Raw genomic sequence first — 21,163 nt, 5'->3', positions numbered from 1 at the left:
ACCAACAAGTGGAGTTCTCACTTGCTCTCTTGTCATGCAACAATAACACCCCAGGGTTAGACAGAATCAAATTCAACTTGCTGTCTGAATCTGTCTGGCACTGCAAAAAGGCGCTTGTTGAACTTATTTAACAAGTTTCTTGAGGGTAACATTGTTCCTCATGACTGGAGGCAAGTGAAGGTCATCGCCATCCAAAAACCACGAAAACCAGCCTCCGACCACAACTCGTATCGACCGATTGCAATGCTGTTCTGTATTCGAAAGTTGTTCGAGAAAATGAACTTGTTTCGCCTCGACCATTGGGTCGAAGCAAATGGCTTACTGTCAGATACACAATTTGGCTTCCGCAAAAGCAAAGGGATGAACAAATGCCTTGCGTTGCTATCTACAGAAATCCAATTGGCCTATGCTAACAAAGCGCAGATGGCAGCAGTCTTCTTGGATATTATGGAGGCTTTTGATACAGTTTCTATCAACATTCATCATGCAAATAACTTTTTGCTAAACCTGTTGTCCGAAAAGCACTTGCAGACGATGGGAGTGGTCTCGGTTACATGGCCTAAAGTTGCCGATTTGCAAGGACCATTACAAGATACCTTGGACAATTTGTCTGCTTGGGCTCTTCAGATGGGTATCGAGTTCGTCACGGAGAAAACTGAGCTCTCTTTTCTGGCGCAACTCCAGCTTCTATTAATGGGTAAAACCTGATCAAGTTATACCAAACAACGATATTGTCGGTAATGGAGTACGGGTATTTCTCTTTCAGCTCCGCTGCGAATATACACTTCATCAAACTGGAGAGAATCCAGTATCGTTGCTTGCGCATTGCCTTGGGTTGCATGCACTCGACCCATACGATGACTCTCGAAGTGCTGACGAGAAGTCGACTGTGACAAAGTGTTCAACACTGACGGATCAAATCTCGATGGGTCCACTGGCTTTGGTATCAATAATAATCAACGCTCAATGATCCAGCTCCAGTTTACGTCGCAGAGTTAGCTGCTATTCAGTACACCCTTGGCATTATCGAGACTCTGCCCACAGATCATTACTTCATCATTTCGGATAGCCTCAGCTCTATCGAGGCTCTTCGTGCGATGAAAACCAAAAAGCAATTCCCGTATTTTCTGGGGAAGATACGGGAGTCCTTGTGTGCGTACGTGCACGTTAAATCTTACCAGATTACCTTTGTTTGGGTCCCCTCTCATTGCTCTATTCCGGGCAATGAAAACGGCCGACTCTTTAGCAAAGGTGGGCACATTAGAAGGTGACATATACGAAAGACCAATCTGTTTTAACGATTTTTTGATAATTGTCGTCAGAGGACATTCAACAGTTGGCAAACCTCGTGGAGCAATGGTGAACTTGGACGATGGCTACATTCCATTATCCCAAAGGTATCAACGAAGCCATGATTCAGGGTGATGGATGTGGGTCGGGATTTTATTCGTGTATTGTCCCGACTTATGTCCACCCACTACACATTGGATGCGCATTTGCGGCGTATTGGACTTGTGGAGAGTAGTCTGGCCGCTTGTAACGAAGGCTATCACGACACCGAGGATTGTGACGCCAGGTCTCAGTTAAAAGATTCCGAGTGTCCTCTTGGAACTAGTTCATATTTCTGTCCCTAGATGGTGCTTTAGACATTCGAACAACACTAACACTGAGAATCTGCTAAATAATTTAATTGTCTACAATTTGTTAGCAACTGGAAATGAATCAGAAATCATTCTGAAAAGTTGTTGAAGATTTTGAGTAAGTTTTGCATAAGTTAGTTTCACAGGAGTGGATTGTAAGTCAATTTCCACTCATTTGCATTTGCACAGTGCATTCAGAGGAATTTGAGGGCTTGAGAAGTTTCATCTTTAACCCATTCATGCCCATGTTGTTTGTGGACAACAACGTTTTTAAACAGCTATAACTTTTGATTAAGGCGAGATTTGCTCACAAAAACAAGTAAGGCTCATTAATGTGATTATTGCCTTTAATTTGAGTATTAACAGTTACAAGGATCAGCTCTAGAACTGAAGTTATTGCAATTAGTCTGATTGGATTCCGATGGAGCAGTGCTGCCAGGGACAGTTTACGATGACGACGGAAAATGATTTTTTCATATATCTTCGTTATGGTGCAATATTATTGAAAACTGATCAAACTTATCAATTTGGACTGTCGTTGGCTACGTTTTCCACGTAATTGGACTATTGTAATTATTCTAGGTGAATTGTATTGAGCATTAGAAGGAAAAAATTGACCAGCTGCAATGGAGGCACCTATCTTCATGAAAATAGGCTTTACGAGTTTCTTGAACCCACCGTTTTCTACGAAAAATAGTTTTGAAACCCTTCATGCACTAGAAAAAAGTTGGACATGAAAGGGTTAAGCAGAAAATTTTAATTCCAGATTCTCTATCAGCTTCTTTGTATAAAATTCAATTGTCATGAACTTTAACCGTTCTATTTGAACAAACTCGATGAAACTTTTGCTAGCTAAAAGGTGAGACTTTTCAAGCGTTCAAATTCCTCTGGATGCATTGTTCAACTAAACACAACTGTTTGGAAAATAAAATAAGTGCGTGACAATTGATTTACAAACAAAGGTCTCCTGTGAAACTAATTTAGACATAACTTATTCAAAATCTTAAACAACTTTGGATGCTTTCAGATAGATTTCCAGTTGTTAACGAAGTTGTAGACAAATTAAATTATCTATTAGATTCCCACTTTTAGTGTTGTTCGAATGTTTAAAGCACCATCTAGGAGCAGATATGTGAACTAGTTCTAATCTTCATGAAAAAAACTTCAAAAAAAGTTACTTTAGACCGCCGACGGATTATTTTGAAATTGGTTGCAAATAAAAGGGGATAGTCCGTTCTTTAATATCCTGAAGTTTTAGAGATGCTAAATTTTTTTGCATAAAGTTGTTCTGCCAAACACACCGTGACATCGCAAAAAATCGCTTAGAAATTTCTGGTTGTGCAAGTGATCTGTACCTTTAGCTTGAAAAGCGACAATTTCGTTTTGTCCGTGACGTTGAGTGTGTGTCAGAAAAGTCGACTGCTGCTCTTCCTGAAACAATAATTTCTTGTTTTTAGCGAAAACAATTAAAATTTTTTATAAACATCAACTTTCTTTTGAACTAATCTTACAAACCTATGCGTATTATGTTTGCATTTTATAGGGTGATGAGCCTATTTGCACCATGTTTCTATTATCACCCTACCCATTTGAAGCCGATCGTTAGAGCAGTGTCTGCCATCTTTGTTCAACGCATTGAGTCAAATGGTAGCGAAACAATAGGGGCACTCGATTCGAGATTTCATTGTGCTCAAACACGAGAATTTTACTGTTTTCAACGCATTTGTGTTATTATATTGGTTCTTAACAACGAAGCAAAGCGGTCCATGTCAATTTTTACGCATTCCATTGATTGTAAGGCAAGAAATTACCGAATTAGTGAGGCACCTTGCTTAGTATGGTGAAAATAGGCTCATCACCCTATGTGATGTTGGAGAAAAATTTATCAGAACTACAAAACCTAATTTTTGTTTGGAACCCTGCTTTGGTAACGGGAAAACGTGTCTGCTAGAATTAATCCAGCCACAATCCTCACCTTAGACAATTTGCCCTCACATTCCCTCAGTTTCGGGGGCAGACCATACACGCGAATAATAAGCCCATGTAGAAAGGTGAATAATGAGTTCGCCAACGTTACGAGGTAGACGTACGAGAGGAAAGGAGTTTGGCAAGTGCACGGGCTGGCTTCTGCCCTGTGTGGGTTTTACCCAGATCGGATGAAGTGCCAGACAGATGGTGTGAATCGATGTCGAGTTGAATATGTAAATAAATATGTTCAGGATTGTTCTTGCAACGCTACACGCTGGATGACTGACTGCTGCTGCTGCTGGGGCGCTAATGATTGCTAATTTTATGATTGATCGTATCGTGTGAATCATGTTCACTGTAGACCAGATCCGAGTGGGAAGTAGACGAATCGACGGGTAAAAAATTGCGCGACCTACTTTTTGCAAATCTGTAGTAATAATTGTAAACATTAGCTAACCAACGATTTGATCAAAGCAACATTTTTCAATATTCTGGTTGCAGTTGAAAATCTAAATAGTGCGCCTTTCGGGTTTTCTCCTATTTTCAGCGTACGCAACTAAAGCGCAACTGGTGTAGATGATGCGCAACTTGATTCTCTAACATGTACACAAGATGCGCATTAGTTGCCTACTCTGCAAATAGCGAAAAAGCAAAAGGCGCAAGTTCAATATTTCGATTTTCAACTGCAACCAGAATATTTCTGTCGGGAATCTCTAATTATTGAAGATATCAACACATGCCTATCAAAAGAAAAATAGTTACCCATGTCACAATCAACGATCAATTTCAATACATTTATATAAATCTTCAAGTACGTATTAAAAACACACAAATGAGCGTGAAATATGATGGTATTTTTATCCTAATTTGATGATTCTCACAAAAATAAACTGATTCTGAAAACCGGAAAACTCAGCACTGCCGCAGCGCTCGTGACACTAAATTCACCATCAAATTCGAATCACGGCGACATGCTAGTAAAATTCACTTCACAGTACATATTTCAAAACGGATCATTAGGACAAAAATAAATTATGCTTACAATGTTGATTTAGGTATCTTGATGAGATCGCCTTGCATTCCAGCCAGTGAAGAGAGCGGTTCCGCGCTGATGGCCTGCCGTTTCATGCGCGGTTCTTGGTTCACCGGTAGCACCCGGGTGTTCTCCACGCCCGGAGTCCAAGTATCAAACGTGTCATCGGAGCATCGTTTCTCAATCATTGCCCTTGTGAAGGGACGGACCTACCGGGTAAATGTGTGTAAAGATAAAAAACACGATCGCACATCAGTGCAGGTAACAAAAAAAGCGAAACACTTACCACTTGTCGAAATTTATCAATCTCATTCTGAAACTCATCGATTCGATCGTCCTTGCTGAGAGATTCCTTCTGCACAAAGATCAAATTGTTGGACAAACGAATAACCTTCTGGTTCAGTTCTCGAATGTGATGCTCCTTCTCCTTCAACTCTTTCTGCAGCTTCTGCAGCAGATCCTCCAAATTCCCAGAACCGCCACCATCCTCTTTACCGTTTCCGTTCAGATTAAAATTAGGCGGTATGCTAAGGTCACTCTTATTGCTCTGATAGTACTCCTTCAGCTTTCGGTACTCGTTCTTCAGATAGCGAATACTGATATCCCGATCACGTACATCCTTCTCCAAATCCACCAACTGTTCATTCTTCTCACGCAGCGTTTCGTAGACCTCGTGTAGTTCGCGCCTCAGCGACAGCACCGTGTCCTCGATGGAGCGATGCTCGTGGTGCGGTTTGCCATGGTTTTTCAGCCCGGCGGCGCTCGTCGTAGTGGTGGTACCATTTTTGCTACCGGTCGTCGATTTTGACGAAGCCATAGCGAATATCCCGCACAACAGTCAGACTCGTCGGAATGCTGTCACGAATTCTGTTACGCCAACTGCGGGTGATGGTTATGTGCAGCTCGCTAGGCCGTTTTTGCCGAACGGAGTCGTTTGGAATGATGATTATGTTGGTTCAAAGGTAAGGTGAGCTCTGTGACAGGACGGTGGAATTTATCCCTTGTGGATGCGGTTTATTTTAGCTCCATTAAGGCGGGCACGTACCACTGTTGACATTGGAACTCAATGCGATTGTTTATGGTTTGATTGGGTCGGTTTTTATGTTGCATAAATAGTCTACACTTTTTTATGTTGAGTCACGCTCGCACTAGCTTGTAAATGATTGTGTTGTTACTTTTTTGTAAATTCGCTACTTCCATCGATTGAACACTGACATCTGGGATTGATTTGATTATGGTTCATTTCAACTAACGCTTGGTTGTTGTTGACAATACTAGATTATACACTCAGGTTTTTTTTACGCGGGGGATACGAGCCGCGCAAATGAAAACCGCGTAAATGAAAACCGCGTAAATTTCAAAATCCGCGTAAATGAAAACCGCGTAAATTTCAAAATCCGCGTAAATGAAAACCGCGTAAATTTCAAAATCCGCGTAAATGAAAACCGCGTAAATTTCAAAATCCGCGTAAATGAAAACCGCGTAAATTTCAAAATCCGCGTAAATGAAGACCACTTAAATTTAAGAATCCGCGATAAAGGGAACCTCATTGATGGATACCGCGTAAATTCCAAAATCCGCGTAAATGAAAACCGCGTAAATTTCAAAAACCGCGTAAATGAAAACCGCGTAAATTTCAAAAACCGCGTAAATGAAAACCGCGTAAATTTCAAAATCCGCGTAAATGAAAACCGCGTAAATTTCAAAATCCGCGTAAAAAAAAATCGCGTAAAAAATACCGCGCAAAAAAAACCGCGTAAAAAAAACTTGAGTGTACGGGGTGTAAGAGCTTGTATTGTGAAACATACAGACGTGTTTTGACAAAATGTTGACACTATGTTCTGTTTCCCCTTAGTGAAGGAAAAATTAGGAAAAACTATTTTTTCTCCACTTTTCCAGAAATTTATTTCAAACCATCTTTGTGCGTGAAGAGAAAACTTATAGCTAAATCAATTATGGAATTCGCGTGTCGACTTCGTTGCATCAGAATTCGACACTAACTTAGTGACAGGACTAAGCTAGCGTCGGATTGACGCTAGCACCAAAAAACGAAAACACTATTTGTGTTTCTGAGCAAATCCCTAGTCCTGCGTGTTGTCCCTCAAAAATAATTCTCATCAGCTTAATCAGAGCTGCTCTGGTGTAGACCTGTGCGCCGCCGCGCCACGCCGCCGGTAATTTTTAACGTACGCCGACGCCGAAGGGTAGAACGGCGGCGCGCCGCCGATGCATTTTCCCGCGCCGACAATTCGCGAACTCTAAAATTGTTGACTCATAATTTTATCCACAAATCTAGTAACATTGTCTATGCAACCGAATATACGACGTTAACTGATTCATGATTTATCACATCTTGACCATTATTTGGCATTAGTGGTCGTCAATTGGATTACAAAATTAAAATAATTTTGATATTTTCTCGAAAGCCATTACACGATACTCGTTTTATAATTCAAAGATCCATTATTGCTTTGTCAACTGGTTATGCTTGTGAGCATATAAGTTTCAATTCACCATTCGTGTGCGTGAAATGGTCCACAAATTAATAAAAACTTCCACTTTCAAGATATATGTGCTTGAAATTTACAATTATGTGCCTGATCCTAATCTTTGCACGTAATCAATTTCACTGGAACGCAGGGTATTATTCATTGATTTTTTAACCGATTCTTAATTCCTAATATGCTACACACGATTCACCAGTCGAGCTCGTGAAACTGTTCATGATGTAATTCACGAAGTAATTAATTTTCCACATAATCTTATTATACTTACGTAAACAATTACAAGGAACTCAGACTATTATTCATGGGTTATTCGATCTGCATTTTAGTTTTGAAATTTCTATGTGAGCTATTGTATACAACTGCTAGCAACCAGTCTCATAGGCACGAGCATTAGATACAAAGACATTACTAGGACCTGTAACCCTGTTATTCCTTTGTAAAAATTCAGAGAAATGTTCGGAATTAAATGAAACAGCGCTGAGCAACATACATTACCTATCCACAATTCATGTCCGTGAAATAATTTAGAAAACAATAAGACACGTGACTCTGTGTAAAAAATCTAACGGGAAGTATCACGATAACACGACGAGAATTTACGAAAATCGTTGCACGTCGTTCAATTCTTGACTGTTTTAGTCAATAAAGTTAATACAAATCAATGTTTCATCGAGTTATGAATTAGAATCTTAAAAATACGAAACATATTCAGACTCAACCACTTACTAAACATTTGAGTATAATGTCATCTTTTTTTTGCGTGAACTAGTTTTGTGAAAACACAAAAGTTATTTTCAATACGAGGTTTATTTATAATTGATTGAATCGTGAACTATTTTAAAAAAAATTTCTCGAAGAATAGTTGAGCAAAGTGATCTTGACTTTTCGCGACGCTGGTGCACAGATGTGGCGATGCATAGGGTAAGATTTCTAGTCTCATAAATTATTCATCGTCTGATCTAGCCCCACTCAAGAAAGATTTTCAGTCTCAGTTGCACCAGCCCGGTATCACAGACAAATAAGACGTAACACGAGATGAATTTTCATCACTCGTAGAAAAAACGGTCGATTTCAATTACAAATCGGCAGCGTTAGTGAAAAGATTTTGACACAGAGCTAAATGCGTTACTTAATTTTCCCACCCACCCGAAAACGTTACTGTCTTTTTAATCTCATGCAAACCAAAACGAACAATATGGGCCGGAAATGTGAAATTCATTCTGTCGAAGTGCCCACGATGGGAGTTGTTCACAACCATTTCTTAAGTTACAACACGATGCCGATCGGTGAGTAAGCACATAACAGGATGTTAGTAATTTAATTGATTCGAATGTATGCAATGGATTAGAATTTCTTGGTCCCCGGAACTGCTGGAGAAATTGGCGGGGTGCAGGTGCTACGAAAACTAGAGATACACTCAGACCATTTTCAATCAGACTTGTTTAGTGATCAGTTTCAACCTAACAGGAGCTAACACGTCAAGTCGTGGAATGATTATGATTGATAGTAACTGTATATTTAAGTTTCGTCAGGGTATAGATCTGTATGATTCCAGCACATCGAGTATACTTTGCACTCAAGATAGAAGCAGATCGTACGTTGTAAGAAAATGTAATGCCAGGGAATCGTATTCCTTATCATCGTGGCGATTTTATACTTACAAGAAGTAAAAGTAAACACCAGCCTGGAAAATGAAGTAATGTGTCTACCTTGAAAGGTGTCCTTACACGATCATTAAAAGTGACATTTCCGCGCAGTAATGCCAATAATAACGCCTCATGTTAGGGTACCTGATATCTGCGGGATTTTAAAAGAGCGATGGTAAACAACCCAGGGACAACTTAACAGATAGTGCTTGTTTCATATATGCACCACCGATTTGATGGTGGCGCTAGTATGCCTTCTCTGTATGAGTACCACGAACAACGAAACGAAAAAGTTTCAAGAGAAAAGCGTGTTTCGTTACGTGTGTTATGAACGCCGTCAATGCGCCTAGAATAACATATAGAAAAAGCTTATTCCAAAATATGAATAAAGAAAACTATTATTAGAGAATAAATTTATCCCTAACTGAAAACCGTCAGCAAAGTTACATAAATCTTATTATATATTTAGCTGGAAGTCATTGTTTTGAAAAACAGGCTCTCTTCCTTCCTAAACATGTTTTGGTTTTCTTGTTGTATGAACGAAAGAACATCACCACCAAGCTAACGAAAGAACATCACCACCAAGCTTAACAATTCGTTTTGAATAGAATTTGTGTTTTATCAGAATTCTAGCAGCAAAAAGAAATGGTAGAAATGCTTAAATTGATTATCTTCTACAGATATGGAAAATAATAAATGAGATGCGCCTTTTTCAAATTTTGCTCCATTCGAGCCGCCATGACATCACCAAATCACCACAAAATTTTCTTATGAATTCGATATATGGGAGCTGTCAATTGTCCCCGGGCTTACGGTAAATATGACTAAATAGAAACAAAAAACAATGAAACGACAACAACTAATTTCCTCAAACAAAACAAAAACTGTTTTACCGTTGCTTAATTTCCCAAATATAGAACAATAAATAATTATTATGGGTCATTGAAATACAGTCGTTACTCTGCATTCTTCAAATTTGTCAATTGCAATCATTATTTCATGCGAAGTCGTAGAATGCGACATCGACAATTTTTCTATTCCGTTCTTCAAATTTACAACTGTAAAAATAGTTCCACCTTTCATTTATTATCTTGCATTTGGCGAGCAGGGTGGGCACTATTGTAGCTTCAGTTGAGAAAAAAATTAATATGGTTGCGAGAATTACATTTTGTGCAATGTGTTCAACAGATGTCGCTAGTACATCGTGGGCGATGATTTTTTTAGATTTTCTTTAAGCTGTAACGTTTGTTTGTATGTGCTGTGAAGTCTGTTACAACAGAAACCGAAAATTTGGGAAAGGAATTGTACTGTCAAGAATTTTTTTTAGTTACATAGGCGTCAATATTCGTCACGCCGACACACGCCGGCGCGCCGCCGCCGATAGGGTCCAACGGCGTGACGTCGCCAACGCCGCCGCCGCCGGTCAAAAATGTCGCTTACGCCGCCGCCGATTAAAAATGCATCGGCGCACATCTCTACTCTGGTGGTGTTTTCGTTTTTTGGAGCTAGCGTCAATCCGTTGCTAGCTTAGTCCTGTCACTAGGTTAGTGTCGGATTCTGATGAGACAAAGTCGAAACGCAAATTCCATATCTAAAAAAAATATTGACGTTCATATTTTTTGACAGATCTAACAACTGTTTCACCAGAGTGGAGCTTTGCTTATCTTTTGCTTTTATAAGATTTACTTTAAAGATTGTTTTCTCCGCTCAAAAAGCGGTATTAGAACGGTATTAGTATCACTGAGATTTAAATCTTGCATGTATTCATGAAATAGAAATGAACAAACATACAAGCGTAAAAACATATAAATCAGCATTCAGCAGTGTAATTTTATTAAAATGTAAGGTGAGATCATTGTTATCAGGTGTGAAAAACATATGAAAAGATCATGTTTTTGCGCGTACTCGAGGATTACTTTTGAAGTCAATCTTCAAAAGGGCTTTTTCCATCTAACAGCAAAAACATTTAATGCAGACCAGTACGGGTTCGGTAAAAAATGAGATAATAAAAAAATAAATAAATACACAAAAAACACTTTCGTGAATATTTGTTTAATTGCAACAAAATACTTCACGAGAACGGTATCTTTGTCCAAAGATTTGAATAATAAGATAGTTTGCGGTCTAAAGTTCATTGTCCTAAGAACAAAAATCCGTTACATTTATTCTTAGCTTGGTGATCAGTCGAAATGAGAGAATCCCATAAGCAGAAATTGAAATTTCCATCAAACGTGGCGACCATTGAGTTTAGATCGCTTCGCATTAGACCGAGCTTTGTTTTACAGAAGTCCCTTCCATCCAGTTCCACCATCTCAAACAGATAATACTGATAAAAACTTTCATTCTGCATATCAACCTGAAGCACATGTTTAAATATGACAACATTAGAATGAAAATCTGCGTGTATAAAAACGATGAAAAAATTGAGGTACGGTTATACGACCTTGCACTGCAGACTTACGATTTCAGCCAACAATAAATTCTGTAACCCGTCAGCGTAACAATTTTGCACTGGGTGGAAATATATCAATTTCTGCGTACTCTCTCTGTAGAGTGTATTGCTTATGTAACATAATGCTCATTTTTTCTTGTAAATTTTGTTTGTTATAGCTTTGGTGAACGATTTTGTTGCTCAGGATAGGTGTGGTAAATTTTGTTTCATATTTATGTATAAATAAAACTACAAGGGACAGCCCTATGGGGTTGCACGAACTGTGGACGTAGGACTACACTACTTAGTGTGAAATATTTAATTTCTTAGTGCATTTGGACTTATAATAAATCAAGTATATTTCATTCGTACAGTTTAAATATAACCAATCAACATCTAATATTACACTTTGAACCAAACTTTCTTGCTTATCAGGTCATTTTATTTGTAGTAGGCGATGGAATCCGATTAAAATTATTTAAGTAGACATGAAAAAACTGCGGCCGAAAACCGAACTAATAGCTGGACCTGTTTTAAATCTTAATGGGACAATCTCAACCTTGAACAATTGTAGAAACTCTTCGATTGTGTGAAGTAAAAAACCCAGACCGGAGAAGCAAACTCAAATTTTAGGCAATATAGTCACATTTCATGTGTCGCTTTCTAGTTATATTTTACTATTATTGTAGCTTTTCTTAAGTGGATATTTAAATGTAGAGAATGAAGTGATTTTTATTGATATATGGAATCACGTAGAATATTGTATTGGTAGAATCAAAGTAGATAGGCGTAGAATCAATGAATATAAATAATAAACCTTCGTTACGCTTTCCATCGATTCGTGTAAATTTATTGCTAAGAAAGTTTTCATCTGTGCACAACGAAAGCACAGATTGTTATCATGGACGCATACAACCGCGTATACACATTTGCCTCTAGCATTGAACTCAAGCAACGGCGTATAGTTATACAATGCTTAAATTAAACAGCTGTGTGAGTACATCGTGTACGTACGTGGAAGATACGTACCAAGCAAAATTAGTCAACGCTAGTGACGAATGGGGGAATGAAAGAGGCAACTAGTACCACGACGCTATGTTAACAGTGTTTGCATATCGTCGCTGTTGTGCTATCTTATGACAGGCGCCATTTAGCACATTTCGAGAAAAACGATTTTTAAAGTTTGAGATTGAATATTTTGAAACTTATTAATGGTATAAACAATCCAAAGAAGACAAGTGATGCTTCTATCTATTCTGCATTAATCTCTCAAATATTACGATGATCGGTTGACTATGTTGCGAGTTTTTACTATGAATGTAAACAAAAGTTTCACTTACACGTGTCATAGGCGTGTATTGATGACAAAATTTGTATGACGTGTCATAATCGTGCATGGAAAATTTTCCATAGAAAAAAAATAACCAATTTTTACTTTTATTTATATCTTTGCGTTCATATGGTCTGTAAACAATCGATGAATTGCATTTTGAAGGAAATGGGTCAGGGAATCTAGAAAAAAATGTTATTTTTGATTACAGTGTTGCCAAATATGCTTTATTTCCAGTTAAAAACTAAAACTGTGTTTTTCTCACAACTCTTGTAATTTTCCTTTGTAAATGTTTATGCCATTGTGTTCCTCAGACATTTTCACACATAAAAATATCTAAAACTTCAATATAACTTGAGCAAATCCATAGATACAGTGATTTGAAGCAAAAAACTCACAATTTCTCATCATGTTTCACGCTATATCTTAGTAACCACGTAGAGTTTCAAAATTCTGAAAACGCCACTTTGTAGAGATTTTTCAAACAAGTAATGTGGCATATCTAACTCAGTTTACCCCAAAATGGCGTTTGTCATAAGATAGCACAACAGCGACGATATGTATCTCGACTGTACAAGCGATTTTGTGCACGTGTTTTATACGAATTAATGCGTTCGTGATTGTACATAAAATGTGTGCTTGAAGTGAACAGAGCAAAAGGGAAACAACAGGCAACTGCGCTTATCCGACCAAATCTGTTCCTTAAATAGTCGATGATGACGTCATTCATAGAAGCGGAGCGCGCTAAATCTGTCGTGCCAGACTTGGGAAGCGCTACTTTCTGTTTGCAAATGCGTGATATTTTGGCTATGTTTTACATTATTTCATGTTTAAATGCCATGATATCAAAAATCTATGTGCTTATCCATTGGAATCTGTTCTTAGAAACATTTCTGAGCGATATGTGCAAAAATTCCGACAATTTTTCGTGAGATGGCTGAAATATAATCGTTGAAAACCTAACCACTTTTTGTTACATACCATTTTTGTTGAATTTGCAACGTTCACCCCCATACATATCGAAAACAAAGACGTAGTCCTACGTCAACATAAGGATTAGATAGACCACCGATCTCCTTTTGTTGCAAAAAGTGTACTGATAATGTTGCGCATCGTGGTGCAGGATCGCCGTCGTTTTCGCTTCCCCGGCTAATTGCAAAGGATTCTAAGCGCCTAAGACGATAAGCGTGCTGTCCTAAGCACCTAAGAGGACGAGCAATGCTGTACTCTACAGCTAAAGCCAAGGAGAGGGAAGCAGATAGGGCAACGTCTTTGCCTGGGAAGAACACTGCGTGTCTTCCGGGATCCTTTGCGGGGTACCTGCAATTCAACAGCCATCACCATCAGCGAGGAAGTTAAGGAGGGCTGGTTAATATAAAGCTGATCGCGAATAAAAAGCCTTCATTAAGGGACCACTCTATTTTCAGCTTTAAAAAATCGTTCTCTTCGTGTATTTTTCGATAGATATAACAATTAAATTTGTTAGCCAATAAAGCTGTATCATGTGAAACATGAGATTATGCGATCTTGAATCAAAAATTACCATCCATTTCTCCACGTGGCGCTAGATGCGGTACCAGCAGCTTTAGTGAAGATTGGCTAACCAAGCTCGGTGGGTTTTTTTTTTATATATTATTTTCTATTTGATTATATTTTTTGTTTACATTACATTTCTAATTTAGTATATTGGGTGTTCAGCCACAAGTGGTGACTTTTCATCCCTATTGTTTACATGATTCAGTTAATTATTATTAAGTTATAATATGCTTTCGCAGTTAAGTATTTTTTTTCAGTAGGATGTTTTAAACTTACTTGTCTTCTGAATAAGGAGCTAAACAAATCTTATAAACTAACTTATAAACTATAAAGAGAGCTAATCGTTGCAATTGAAGATTGCAACGATTTTTGTCGGAAGTTGCTTATAATAATGTTCGTCATAATATCTAATGTTTCTATGTTTGCAAGTCTGTGCAACTCATTTGTGCTAAACCAGGGAGGACGCTTCAAAATCATTTTCAGAATTTTATTCTGAATCCTTTGAAACGTTTTCTTCCTAGTAGCACAACTTGCCCAGATTGGCACTGCATATAGCATTGCCGGTCTAAATATTTGTTTATAAATTAATAGTTTGTTCTTTAGGCAGAGCCTAGAATTCCTATTTATAAGAGGGTATAAACATTTTATATATTTGTTGCATTTTGTTTGGATTCCTTCAATGTGATCCTTAAAAGTGTGTTTTTTTTTATCGTAAATCAAACCCAAGTATTTAACTTGATCTGTCCACGCTAAATTCAAACCATTAAATTTAATAATATGGTTATTATTTGGTTTAAGAGAAGAAGCTCTTGGCTTATGCGGAAACACAATCAATTGTGTTTTTGCCGCATTAGTGGAAATTTTCCATTTTTTCAGGTAAACATTGAAAATATTCAAGCTTTGTTGCAGTCGACTGCAGATAATACGAAGACTCCTCCCAGTGGCTGAGATGCTATTATCATCACAGAAAAGTGACTTTTTACAGCCTGTAGGTAGATTTGGAAGATCAGAGGTAAAAATATTATATAGTATTGGTGCGACGCTTGATCCTTGAGGGACGCCTGCTTTAACGGGTATCTTATTAGATTTACAATTCTGATAAGCAACCTCTAGGGTACGGTTAGTAAGATAATTTTTAATTATCTTTATTATGTAAATTGGAAAATTGAAATCCCACATTTTGGCAATTAAACCTTTGTGCCAAACACTGTCGAAAGCTTTTTCGATGTCTAGGAAAGCAACTCCAGTGGAATAGCCCTCTGAGATATTTGCCTTTATCATGTTAGTTACTCTCACAAGTTGATGAGTAGTTTAATGTCCAATACGAAATCCACACTGCTCAGGAAGAAAAAAAAAGAATTCTCATTGATATGTGACATCATTCTCGTTAGGATGATTTTTTCAAATAATTTACTAATAAAAGAGAGTAAGCTAATTGGTCGATAGCTAGATGCTTCTGCTGGGTTTTTATCTGGCTTCAAAATAAGAATAATCTTGGAATTTTTCCATCTTTCAGGGAAGTATGCTAATTCAAAACATTTGTTGAATATTTTGACCAAGTATCTCATGGTGATTTCGGAAGGGTTTTTAAGAAGAATGTTGAAAATTCCATCATAACCTGGAGCATTTATGTTTTTTTAACTTTTTCATGATGGATTTGATCTCATCATAGTTTTTTTCAACAATATCATCTAGAGACAATACTTGATTTGAAATGTTTTCATATTTTTGTAAGACTTCGGTTTCAATAGGACTCACAACGTTGAGATTAAAATTATGGACGCTTTTAAACTGCTGAGCAAGATTTTGAGCTTTTTCTTCGTTTGTAAGAAGTATGTGGTCACCTTCCTTCAAAGCTGGAATTGGTTTCTGAGGTTTCTTAAGAACCTTAGAAAGTTTCCAGAAAGGTTTAGAATTTGGCTTGATTTGTTCAACCTCTTTCGCGAAATTTTCATTTCTTAAGAGTGTGAATTTATGCTTAATTTCTTTTTGTAGATCCTGATAGATGTATTTCATAGCAGGATCACGAGAACGTTGATATTGACGTCTTCGAACATTCTTCAAGCGAATCAGAAGTTGAAGATCGTCGTCAATAATAGGAGTATTAAATTTTTTCCTGTGTTGTTGGTACTGATAAATTTCTAGCATCAACTATAGATATACTTAAATTTTGTAAAGCCGTATCAATGTCAGCTTTATTTTGTAAATCAAGGTCATGATTAAAATTATTCTCAATATAAGTTTTGTACCTTTCCCAATTCGCTTTGTGATAATTGAACACTGAGCTAATGGGATTGGAAACAGCTTCTTGAGAAAGTGAAAAAATTACTGGAAGATGATCAGAATCAAAGTCAGCATGTGTAATCAATTCGCTACAAAGGTGACTTTGATCTGTCAAAACCAAATCAATTGTTGATGGATTCCTTACAGACGAATAGCATGTAGGACCATTCGGGAACAAAATTGAATAATAACCAGCAGAGCAATCATTAAAAAGTAGTTTACCGTTGGAATTGCTTTGAGCATTATTCCAGGCTCGGTGTTTGGCGTGAAAATCACCGATCATGAAGAATTTCGACCGATTTCTTGTAAGTTTTTGTAAGTCTCCTTTCAAGAAATTAATTTGCTCGCCAGTGCACTGAAAAGGCAAATAGGCTGCAGCAATAAAAATGATACCAAGATCAGTTTCAACTTCGATACCCAAACTCTCAATCACCTTGGTGTCAAGAGACGGCCTAACGGAATGTTTGATCCTGCGATTAACCGCTATTGCGATTCCTCCGCCGAATCCAACAATTCGATCAAATCGATGAATAACAAAATTAGAGTTATTCTTGAATTTAATATTTGGTTTTAAAAGGTTTCGGTCATAGCGGCTATATGTACATTATGTATCCTCAAGAAGTTTAAATATTCGTCTTCGCACGTTTTTAATGAACGAGCATTCCAATTTAATAAATTTAAATGATAAAAAATAATAAAGTCATTGTTAAACTTTAATTTCATTACAATTTTGTTAGCAAATTCCCAACCCGCTTGAAAAACTTCAAACATGGAGGTAGAATTTAACATGGAAATCATCATAGGTAACATAGCCTCCTGTAGGTATTTTAATTTTTCTTCCGTTACGCTACCTAGATCCATTGGACTAAAGGAAGCGTTGGGTACAAACGAGATTGAGGGCGTGGTAGTTGTAGCCGTTATTTTGGCATTGCTACCTGTCACTGAAGCATAAGATGACACACCATTGTAGGATCGTGTGACGGAGGTTGAAGAAGTTGTTAATCTATTTTGAATCGGATTAACACGTTTGGGCGTGTTTTCTTGAAGTGTACCTGAAGAAGTAGGTACATTTTTTATTTGTTGTTTTTGTTGTCTAGAACAAGAATTTATAATTTTTTCTCGAACAGGACAACCCCAGAAATTCGATTTATGATTTTCGGTACAATTAGCGCATTTGAAACTTTTTGTGGTTTTTTTTTTTCATTGGACAAGTATCTTTCGTGTGCGATTTATCACCACAGATCATACATTTGGAATCCAAATGACAATTTTTTGTGCCGTGCCCAAAACCTTGGCATCTACGACACTGGGTCAGATTTTGAATTCTGCCCCCATGTCGTCTATAATGTTCCCACTTTACTCGCACGTGGAACATAAAACGTGCTTTTTCAAATACTTTCAAATTATTAACCTCATTACGGTTAAAATGAATTAAATATAGCTCCTGGATAATTCCAGAGCGTACTGGCGTGTCATCGCCGGTAGTCTTTCTCTTCATAAGAATAACTTGTGAAGGAGAAAAGCCAAGTAAATTTTTCAATTTGTTGGATATTTCATCCAAACTTTGACCTTGAGGTAGCCCTTTCAAGACAGCCTTGAATGGTCTATCTGTCTTGAAATCATATGAATAAAATTTATATAACTTCTCCGTAAGATACTGGAGTAGTCGTTTGTGGCCAATCAATTCCTCCGCTGTAACTCGACATTCTCCTCTTCGGCCAATCTGAAAAGAGACTTTTACGTCCGGAAGGAACGTCGAAAGCTCAGTTCGACAGGCTTTGAAGTCGGAGATCATCACTGTTATAGGTGGAGGTGATTGCGTTTTCTTCTCATTGGCATTATGCGCAATGCGAGGAAATTTAGAAATTTCATCAGCTTCACATTCGGATAAAACATCGAATGAGTTGCTGCAGTCAATTGAATTTTCGGGTGGAGAAGATACCCTTTTCCGTTTAGCTTTAATTTTTGGCACACGGCCTTTCTGGGAGGACCCAGGCATGTTGGAAGAATTAAATATTTCTTTAGGCTGAATTGTTCTTGAAAAATGTTTTAGTCTTGAAAAAGACTGATTGAGTAGAAAAAGTAGGTAGTCTTGAAAAAGACTAATTGTCGAAAAAATATAGGTAGTCTTGAGAAAGACTGATCGAGCGAAAATATAGGTAGCCTTGAGAAAGGCTGTTGCTGTTGAAAAACTCTAGGTAAACCAGGAGCTATCAAGATTTGTGACCGGTTCGAACGAAGGTTCAACCGGCACAAATCTTGATAGCGGCAGCCAGAAGCATGGTTGTACGGAAGAATACTCGGAAGCACCGGATTTGGCGAGCTCGCTCGATACTCGACCATGTTTTGATGGGCGGTCTACATTTATCGGATGTCAATGATTTCAGGAACTTCCGAGGACCGCATGTCGACTCTAACCAATCTGGTGGTATGTATTATTCGCACAATACTGTCCAAAGTAGCCAGTTTCAGGCGTGAGAAAACCATGCTACCAAACGTACGGCTGAGGGTTGGATAGGATAGTTTTATTTGTGGGGACTTTAACTTTGTTGTTATTCGTCCCTGTGTGCGGCTGAGGGTGTTGTCCAGGATTATACCCGAAAGCTTGACGAATAATTTGAATATCAACCAACACGACATAATCTGAAAGCAGCGTAGCAACAGATCCATAAGGCTGTAAGCCACAGGAGTATTCGATACCGCATGTGAAAACCAGTTGAACGGTTGGTTCGATGCTAAGTGCTGGAGAGCGACGATCGAGACAAACCAGGCCATAAGCCGAAAGCTTGCAGCGGCTACGCTTCAGAACAGGGAACGATAAAGTGAACTGAGAAAGAGCGTGGGCGCGATGAAATGGTACTCGCTTAGGAAGTTTCTCAAAAGATCAATAAAAGAAATGACCCTGACACCGGTCATGATTTACGACCGGTATGGGAATCTGATAGTAGAGAAGTGGAACACTTTGAGTGGCTATTGAATGGACAGACGAGTAAAGCAAGCAGAAACAGAATGAGGATTGGGGGAGATAGATAATCTGAGGATCCACCTACACTAGACAAAAAGCTATTCGAAAGCTGAAAAATAGTAATACCGTTGGACTATGCGGAATCCCAACCTAAGTTCTAAAAGTCAGAAGTGAGCACCTGCACGAACCATTCCACAGCGTGATCGGGATGATCTGGGTGAAAGAAGAAATGCCTTCGGATTTGTCATCCTCTCATATGTCCTGGCTTCAAAAAGGGTCACAAACTAGAGTGTAATAATTACCGAAGAACAACGATCCTCTATGCCACCTACAAGGTGCTCTCTTGTGTTCTGTTTAGCAGACTGCGCCCGTTGGTTGAATCCTTTGTCGGCGAATACCAAAGCGGGTTACGGAGAGGACGAGCAACTACGGACCGAATGTTTATTCTAAGACAAACTTTGAATAAATTCCGGGAATACATCTGTGTGGACTGTGCATTTCAAGGCGGCGTGCGTTTCAGTGAAATGCATCGAACTGTGGCAGATAATGTCTGAACACGGAACGGTGGTTCAAAACAGCGTTTTTAGGTACTTAATTCATTGAAGTCAAAACTGTCCGCATTAGCGATTTAACATATTTTACAATCTTTGTGTTTTTAAAAAGTGCCATCTTTTGGCAATTAAAAAAAAAATGAACGCAGTAGCCTGTAAACAATTTAATTTTTGAAGCGAAAGAGATATCGCTTGGCCATCTTCGACAAGGTTTTAGAGAACAGTATTTTAATAAATTTTCCGACAGACTCTTTATCTCTATCTCTCACACTAATCGAGTTATAGGACGTTTTCTTTGATAAACTCCTTAAATTTTTATTTTACCTATAACTTTTGTTTCTAATATTTTCGTGTTGACAATGTTTGAAGGTATTTTGTAACATTACAAAATACGAAGACAAAATAGCTGTGAATATTTTGTGGAAAATTCTGACAATATCGCCAAAAGATGGCGATTTTACACAAACAATCATTGTAGAATATGTGAAATTGCTAATATGAAACAGACTCCAACAAACTAAGTAACTCAAAACGCTATTTTGAACCACTGTTCATGGGGCTCCGACAAAACTGATTAAGCTTATTCGTATCACTCTGGATGGTTCAAAATCAAGTGTCAAAATAGCCGAAGAGTCATCCGGCTCGTTTGTTCGCTTGAAGCAGGACGAAAATCTGTTGTGCAAAGGAACGGAACCATCATCACGAGGTCGCACATGCTTCTTGGCTTCGCGGACGAAATCGACATCATTTGTGTTGATTACAGAGGCGTGAAAGTAGCATTTTATCTTTTAGAAGAGAGGCTGTGATAATCGGACTGACTAAAAATTCTGACAAGATAAAGTACATGGTAACTAGTAGAGAATGAGGCACTTCGGACTGTGTAAATGAGGTACGAAACAAGGTTGTTGAAGAATTCGTACACCTTGGAACAATAGTGCTATGTGACATCGAAGTTAGCCGCGAGGTAAAAAGGCGTGTAGCGACTGCGAATGGGACTTTCCATGGTTTGTGTAGTCAGCATGAATCCGCAGCATACAGAAGCGCACAAATTTTGCTTTATGTAAATCGCTGATATTTCCTGTTGCTCGGAACGTCCCTAAGGCCTGGACGTTGAAGGGAAGCGTGTTTTCTCAAAACCATTGTTTTTAAGTTGGACGACAACCATAGGAGTACCCCTCGTATGGTGTTTTGATTGTGTTGGTAATGGAATTCATTAATAAAAGTACCACCATCATGATGCGGTAGAACTCACATTGAAATCACAATTTGATAA

At 38.2% G+C, this 21,163-nt stretch overlaps 1 protein-coding gene across 5 annotated transcripts in view; it reads right to left on the bottom strand.

The window, feature by feature from the left end:
* LOC131682018 (cGMP-dependent protein kinase, isozyme 2 forms cD4/T1/T3A/T3B) overlaps positions 1 to 21,163 on the bottom strand; it is a 589,291-nt gene that overhangs the window by 224,393 nt on the left and 343,735 nt on the right. The window contains exons 1-2 of one of the 5 annotated variants that reach the window (XM_058963169.1): positions 4,928 to 5,784; positions 4,651 to 4,850 (exon numbers count right to left, since the gene is read on the bottom strand). The exons of the other annotated variants lie outside the window; for them this stretch is intronic. Coding sequence (XP_058819152.1) covers positions 4,651 to 4,850; positions 4,928 to 5,458 — 731 coding nt within the window. The 5' untranslated portion in view covers positions 5,459 to 5,784. Of the gene's footprint in view, positions 1 to 4,650; positions 4,851 to 4,927; positions 5,785 to 21,163 lie in introns of those variants that run through there. 5 annotated transcript variants of the gene reach the window in all.

This window comes from Topomyia yanbarensis, chromosome 2 (genome assembly GCF_030247195.1).
Source record: "Topomyia yanbarensis strain Yona2022 chromosome 2, ASM3024719v1, whole genome shotgun sequence".
In the NCBI taxonomy this organism is placed as follows: domain Eukaryota; kingdom Metazoa; phylum Arthropoda; class Insecta; order Diptera; family Culicidae; genus Topomyia; species Topomyia yanbarensis.
Note: the sequence above shows the minus strand (reverse complement) of the source record. Positions and strands in the feature narration are given on the sequence as shown.